At 35.4% G+C, this 8,055-nt stretch overlaps 1 protein-coding gene across 3 annotated transcripts; it reads left to right on the plus strand.

Annotated features, from left to right (window-relative positions):
* Positions 1 to 351: 351 nt before the first annotated feature.
* Positions 352 to 7,170, plus strand: Sec24AB (Protein transport protein Sec24AB). 3 transcript variants are annotated; one of them, XM_018508881.1, is made up of 15 exons: positions 352 to 509; positions 1,066 to 1,226; positions 1,550 to 2,652; positions 2,781 to 2,936; positions 3,022 to 3,137; positions 3,311 to 3,413; positions 3,548 to 3,677; positions 3,761 to 3,870; positions 3,999 to 4,614; positions 4,781 to 5,110; positions 5,178 to 5,288; positions 5,409 to 5,581; positions 5,668 to 6,003; positions 6,139 to 6,242; positions 6,400 to 7,170. In XM_018508881.1, the coding sequence occupies exons 2-15, from the start codon at positions 1,085 to 1,087 to the stop codon at positions 6,512 to 6,514; spliced, it is 3,645 nt and encodes a 1,214-aa protein (XP_018364383.1). In that variant the 5' UTR covers positions 352 to 509; positions 1,066 to 1,084; the 3' UTR covers positions 6,515 to 7,170. The 3 variants fall into 3 exon arrangements, with proteins under 3 accessions (XP_018364383.1, XP_018364384.1, XP_018364385.1); XM_018508882.1 differs by having other exon boundaries at positions 3,551 to 3,677; XM_018508883.1 differs by lacking the exon at positions 1,066 to 1,226.
* The last annotated feature ends 885 nt before the right edge of the window (positions 7,171 to 8,055 follow it).

The following is an 8,055-nucleotide window of genomic DNA, read 5'->3' on the forward strand; positions in this document are numbered from 1 at the left end:
TTGAAATTTTTGTTTTTTAAATAATTATAGTGGTTAAATTAATCGCCGAATAAATTAAAGCATAATTAAAATCACTAGTTAGAAAATCAGTGATTTAATTCGAAGCAAAATTTGTCTGATTTTATAATTGTGAAATAAATAAGATAATTTTCTATTAACTAATGATAATTGTCTATTAGCAAAATAGATATAGATGGGTTTTTAACAAGTTAATCGCTGATTAGCTAATCAGAATTTGTAGTCGTTCCGTGCAAGGGTAACGTCAACATCGTCAACCCTGACCGGGCTTCGCAAATCGCAATGCCATCTGGTCACGTCACGTGCCACAGTCCATGGCGCAGCGGTCGCGCGAGCTGCCACGTAATGTTGTGCGTGCCGTTCGTTCGTTCATGAATCGCTGCTATTAAGATTCATCTTGTGGTGCTGCGTGGAGGCGAACGGCAACGAGGGCGATGCACGAGCCTGCATCTATCCGTTTCTAATTTTTGGCTACTCACATTAGTACGAAGGTAGGCGGGTCCTTTGGACGTTTCAAGTCCGTCCTCTGCATTTTAACCTTTCAACACGCTGACAATGCGCTTTGGCTATCCAAACGTCAACCTACTGATCTATATATCTCTTCTTGTAGATTATTAAGATGGAAATTTCCCTACAACACCACGAAATTTGATCCTCTCGTACTGATCTGTCTAATCTTTAACAATCTTTTACAACATCTTGCAGCTTCTTTGTATCTTTAGCTGAGCTTGGAGCTGAACTTGGGAATTGTTACTTAGACCTGTAATTTGGTAGTACTATATGATTCTTGTTGTTGCTGGGGATAAATGCAGTTAACTGAATTCTTTTTGCGACATTTGTTTGAATTACAAATTAAATTGAAAATTGAAAGTAGTTGACTTGCACTATGTTGCTGTTGTATATCTCACATCTCGGATACTAACATTGATGGATTAACATTGATTAATCTATAACTTTTTATGTTATAATATATATAGAAATTCATGTCTTTAAAAGCATGTTGTTTAACTGAATAAAAAAGTTCCTCAATAATGTATTTCGTTTCAGTGATTGTTAAAGCAACAAAATGTCACAGTCAAGTGGTTACCAGTATCCATTGTACACAGATTCCAACAATCCTTTGAAAAATGAGCCACCTCCTATAGTAAATGGTCAAAACCCTGCATCTCAGCAAAATGGAATGCAGTCTCCTCAGTTCAATCTAACTGGCAAGTTTTTGCTATTGGAATATACAACGAAGAAATTTTATTTTCTAAGAATATGTTATTATAATTTTTTTTTACACAATGCTTTTTTATTGACATTGGTTCTTGAATGCAGTAGCATTGCTCTTGAAAATGAACAATGTGACAATATATGATCAATCCTCTTATCTTTCAATCTTTTAATTTTGTTTTTAAAGATAAAAGAGATAATAGTTAATAAGCAAAGCATTATGTAAACTTTATACTTTAACATAAAGTGATTCGTCTCAACGTCTAATTAGTTTTGTCTAAAAAGTTTGCTTGAAACAATTTAAATGTTTTTATAGGTACACCATCATCACAGTCGTCACGTGATCCATCGAGGGAGACTTCTAGAGATCCATCACCAACTCAATATCTTCACAACCAATATCGGCCTCAGTTGCCACGACCGCCAATGCCACCAATAAATGGACCTCCGAACGCTAATGTGTTGCCTCCGCCACCTAGAACATCACAACCTTATAGTCCTGCAAATCTCTATAATGCTCACAGCCAGTATGTTGCTAGCACTCAAGAGAACATTGCAGTCGGTACATCTTCAATCGCCTTTGTGTCTCAACCTAGCCAAGAAATTCAACATCGACCCATGATTCCTCCAAATCAGATGCCTCCAACAGCAAAAAATTTGACTCCAGTGTCTGCACCATCGACGTTTGCGGATACTATTAAACCAGAGCCAGCTAAAATGAACCAAAGTTATCAATGGGCGACTAATCCTCCACCTACTAACATTCCGCAGGGTACTATAGGCGTTCCTGGTGTATCCAGTAGCATTGATAAGACTAGTCATGTCTCAACGGATCAAACTGCGGAAAGTCAAACATCCTTTGCTAGAGTAAATAAGATTTCGGCATACAATCAAGGACATTCTATCCCTCCACCTGCATCCAACGTTAATCTACCTCCTTCGAACGTCACTCATTTAAATCAAAACAGTTATATACAGCAAGAACCAGTGAGTTCTGGTATACAATCACCAAGGACTCGAAACGTTCAAGCACAATCAACGATTAGTCCTGAAAGCTTAAGTAATCCACAACTCAGATATGGAAGTCAACAGAATATATCCAATGTATCGTCAATGCCAAATTTAAGCACGCAAAATTTATTCTATAGTGCACAAGGCCATAATGTAGGCCCACGAAATCTTCATGATTATAGTTCTCAGCCTGTGAAACCTCAAAATTTACTTACTGGTTATATGGATCCCACGGGATTGGGAAGTAATTCTCAAGGTCAGAATATACATCAAAATTTAGCTGGTCAGAGGAAATATCCGCAACAAGACACTGCCAATACCATGATGCTACCGCCTTCAGGAGGTAATCAGTTACAAGGTGCAAGATTACCTCCATCAGGAATGCCTCCTCTTCTGGGACCGCAGACGGTAATAGAATCTAAGAATAAAACGTTTATGTAATAGAATCAAATTTAATTAATCTTTTATATTTTTTTCAAAAAGTGATGCATTTTTTGCAACATTAATATACAGAGTTTAATTTTTGTTATTTTTAGTTCGACTCTCGGTCGCAATATCCTAGCCCAATGACAAATGTCCCATTAGATTCGTCTAATAGAAGGTATCCTAATATGTACCCAGACCAATTAAATCAATTAAATAATCAGATGAGCAATTTGAACGTCTCACAAGTTGGCTACAACAAAATATGGGTAATTATTTTTATTGAATATGTATTTTGAAGTATATACAATTATATACGTAATACATTCTTTAATATATTAATATCATTTTTAGGGGATGGAATCAATAGACCTCTTGCAATGCCGAAATATACTGCCACCTGAAAAAGTCGAACCACCAAAGATCAAGTTAAATCAGGAATTCCTGGATTCCGTAAATTGTAGTCCTGAGTAAGTTTTCTTTTTTATTTAAATTACATTTCTCTCTATTATACGGAAATTAAAATATTCAAAATAAAAACGCGAATCAAAAAGATTTGAAAAATTCAGAACCCTTGTTATTAAAACTATTTCGATATATAAATATAACTCTTATTAAGAGTATGTATGTGAAATGTTTACAGCATATTCAGGTGTACATTAACAAAAGTCCCAGAATCGAATTCGCTTCTACAGAAATCAAGATTGCCATTCGGCGTATTAATACATCCTTTTAAGGATTTAAACGTAAGTAATGTACATGTAGAATAATGTTTATAATTTAAAATATACAACATATAGACAGAAGAACATTTGCTATTTCACTTTTTAGAAAATCATGTAGAAATAAACTTTAGTAAAATTTTTATTATTTGTCGCAGCAGCATTTAGCAGTGATTCAATGCAATACGATCGTACGCTGTCGAGCTTGCCGAACATATATCAACCCGTTTGTGTACTTCGTCGATTCGAAAAGATGGAAATGCAATCTCTGTTTCAGATTAAATGAACGTAATGAACATACTCTGACATTTTTATATCTATTGCTTAATATTACATAACAAGAATTAGATATATGTTTACGTTTTGCGTAGTTCCCGAAGAATTTCAATTCGATCCTGTGACGAAATCGTACGGCGACCCATCACGACGGCCGGAAGTGAAAACCGGCACGATAGAGTTTATTGCGCCAAGCGAGTACATGGTTAATATTTGTTTATTGTAAAATAATCACTTATTCGTAATTACAAATTATTTATTTATATAAAAATTATATACCTGTTTATGATACCTCGAGAGGTTTAGTATTAATGAATATACTGTGAATTATAGGTCCGTCCACCTCAGCCCGCTATCTATCTCTTTGTCATGGACGTTTCTCGTCTTGCGGTAGAAAGCGGGTATTTGCAGATAGTTTGCAATACGATCACCGATGAACTGTCGCGTCTTCCCGGCGACAGCCGCACTCAAATCGGTTTTCTTGCTGTTGATTCTACTCTGCACTTCTTCAGCATGCCCGATAACGTCTCGCAACCACATGAAATGGTCATGCTAGATATCGACGATGTGTTTCTACCGTGCCCAGAAAACCTAATTGTAAATCTGAAAGAACGTGAGGAGCTTGTTCGTGATCTTCTCGCCCAGCTTCCTATCAAATTCTGTGGCACTCATGATACTAATAGCGCTCTTGGTGCTGGTCTTCAAGCTGCCTATAAACTCCTCGCTGGTGTCGGAGGACGTATCACCGTTTTTCAAACGTGTTTGCCTAATATTGGTCCAGGGGCCTTGCAACCGAGAGAAGATCCCAGTACTAGAGTGAACAAAGACGTGCCACATCTTAATCCCGCAACAGATTTCTACAAAAGATACGCTCTGGATTGCAGTGGACACCACATTGCAATTGATTTATTCTTATTGAATAGTCAATACAGCGATCTGGCAACTTTATGTAAGTGAATCTATCTCGATTGAATATGATTATAATAACTTTGTATTGTGAATTTGCAAATAATTAATTTGATAATTGTAATTTTTTTCGTAATGTACCTAATTATATATTTTTTTAACACTGATAAATATCTCTTGTAACATTCGATGTTTTATTTATTCCACAGCATGCATGTCAAAATTTACGGGCGGTTGTATTTACCATCTGCCACTGTTCCGAGCATCGAAGTTACAGAATAGTGAAACTTTAGAAAGATTACTACGTCGTTATTTGACGAGAAAGATTGGCTTTGAAGCGGTGATGCGGCTTCGTTGTACTCGTGGTCTCAGTATTCATGCCTTCCATGGCAGCTTCTTTGTTCGATCGACTGATCTCCTCTGCTTGCCAAATATTAATCCGGACGCCGGTTTCGGCATGCAAATCTCCATCGATGAAAATCTTTCCGATGTGCAGAGTGTATGCTTCCAAGCGTCTCTTTTATATACTTCAAGCAAAGGTAATTACTCTTGTCCTTTTTAGTGTATTCATGTAATGTTTCATATTTTTTATATTTATATCTAAAGGTGAGCGAAGAATTAGAGTACACACTCTATGCCTGCCTGTGGTGGCAAGTCTATCGGATGTATTGCATTCTGCAGATCAACAATGCATAGTCGGTTTATTATCAAAAATGGGTAAGTTAAACTTGTTGCTGTGAACTATAAATCTTTATGCAGCATAATTAATAATTTGTTAACTCTCTCATAATTAAGTAAAAAAAATATTAAGAAACATTTCTTTAAATATCTCTATAGCTGTCGATCGATCGCTTCAGTCATCTTTATCAGATGCAAGAGAAGCATTAATAAACGTCGCTATTGACATCTTATCCGCGTACAAACTAGCACAATCTTCCAGCGGTGGGGGACTTATTGCTCCAGGAAGTTTAAAGCTGTTGCCATTATACATAATCGCATTGTTGAAAAGCGTAAATTATCAATAAATTTACACATATTTTCTACTTAAATAAATTGTAGATATCGTCATTAAAATATTTTTATTTCAAACTTGCAGATAGCATTTAGATCCGGCACGAGCACGCGTTTGGATGATCGCATATTCGCTATGTTTCAATTAAAGACATTACCGTTAGCACAGCTGATACAGGTGGTTTATCCTGATTTGTATCCCGTTCTCATGCTTGATGACCGCAATGCAAGGGACATTGACGGCAAAGTGTGTCCACAGCCGCCTCGGCTTAATTTATCTGCTGAGAAACTCGACAGCCGGAGCATCTTTCTTATGGATGCTGGCGATAGAATCTTTATTTACGTTGGCAAGAATATCAATCCGATTTTCTGTACAAATATATTCGGCACTTCGGGGTTTACATCTATTCCAGAGGAAATGGTAAATGTTTTACTACTTTTTCTCGGTTATATGTCCGTAACTAAAAATCGAAAACTCTTATCGGATAACAATTTTTAACAACAGTCGCTGTGATAAAAATTTAATTTCATAATCAGTCTTAATTTTGTCTTGCAGTACGAATTACCGGAATTGGATACAGTAGAAAGCGAACGGTTGCGAAACTTTGTATTTAGTTTACAAGAGGAAAAACCATACTACGTGCCTGTACAAATTATCAGGTAAGTCAATTGTTTTGGATTAATAAAAATAAATATGTAAGTGATTAGATATGTTGTGTTGACAGAAATTATAAATTTCCTTTAACTTTCGTAATGAACTTACCTGAGATATTTTCAACACAATATACATATTTTAATGTGACAAATTGTTTTTCAGGGACGATAGCCACTTTAGGACGTTATTCGTCGAACGATTGATAGAGGATCGATTCGAATCTGCTCTTAGTTACTACGAGTTCTTACAACATCTCAAGACGCAGGTGAAGGAGTGACCAAGTTAAGGAATTTGTGCATGAGACCAACTCCTGCCGGAAGTGTTAATCATCGGGTGATGGAATCATTATAAAACAATCGCGCAATTAAAAAATTGTGCGATCCGTTACAATTCATTAATCGATCATGGGTCATTCGGGATATTTTGGGACATGTCGCGTGATTCAAGATCTACTTATGCCATCTACTTATGCAGCAGTGACAGCCTTAATGAAAGACACTGACGCATTTAAATATGATAGATTGTATAATTATTGTTATTATTGTATTATATTATTGGTTATTTACTATCAGTAGCTTCATCATATAGACTTGCGTTTTTGTTGCGCGTATCCACTTGGGTTAAGCAATTTCTTCAACTCGTCCAGTAAATAATATGTAATTTTTTACTATTTTGTGTTATATCTACAACAGTTTTAATCTATGAGATTTATTTGTTCAGTAGAAAAATCTTTTTCACAATAGTAGTAATTCATTGAATAGCATTAGCATGACGATCACAGTCGATTTCCTCTATTCTAGAATCGTGGGATCGAGCATTTCTTTTATTCTAAGATACTAATGGGAATGCCCGTTGTACTTTACTCGCTTTCTTATCTACTCGCGATTATGTGGTAAATGCAAATAGAGAGAGAGAGGGAGGGAGGGAGGGAAATGTTAGAGGAAAACGGTTGACTTGAAGTAGAAGAAATCGACTATTTTTTGATGAAGTTTGTATAGAATTTTTTTTTTTAATTATGTTTCTGCCTTCTTTCAATTTCTATATCGAAATATCGCAATACGCAAGTGTTCTTACCTTAAAAAAAAAATACCATCTTCAGAAAATCCTGAAAAATATTAGTTACGAATAATTATATGCAATAGAAATGGAATTAAATAAGTGCAATTTTGCATTTGCATAAGTAATATAATAAATGAAGATGCTTGCAGGCTGAGTGTCACCAAACGAAGATGTTTCGCAGTGATAAGTAATGCGCTCCTGTAATTTAATCACCTGCAGGCAATAAAACAAGCGAAGAGGGAATAGTAACAAAACTCGTGAAAAAATTATGTCATCAGTCACTATGTCATTCCTTAGACGATGACACATTGTTAATTCGCATTGTAAAATTAAACTTTGCGGTGAGTAAAAGCGTAATAAATAATTTCGAACAGTCGACGAACATTGCAATTAAAATATCGTTTGAATTGCAATTGAATTAAGTAATTGTAAAAAAAAATATAGGAAAGGACAGAATGATTTCGCGCTAATGTAAAATACGAATCGATCGTTCGAGGCGTATAAACTCGCCTATAAAGGACTCTATAACAAAATAAAATAAATAATGGTAAATAATAGCACTAGCAAGTGTTAAGAAATAAACAAATGAATATTGTAAAATAATCGTACTACTCGTACTTTGTCATGCTGCCAAACGAATTTCTCCGGCGTAGTTCTTTTCTCACCATTTTACGATCCGCCGAAGTTAAAAGTAGCGTGTGACGATTTAGTTTATTATTTAATAATTATATATATGCATATATATATATATATATGTAT

This window comes from Trachymyrmex cornetzi, unplaced genomic scaffold (genome assembly GCF_001594075.2).
Source record: "Trachymyrmex cornetzi isolate Tcor2-1 unplaced genomic scaffold, Tcor1.1 scaffold276, whole genome shotgun sequence".
Taxonomy (NCBI): Eukaryota; Metazoa; Arthropoda; class Insecta; order Hymenoptera; family Formicidae; genus Trachymyrmex; species Trachymyrmex cornetzi.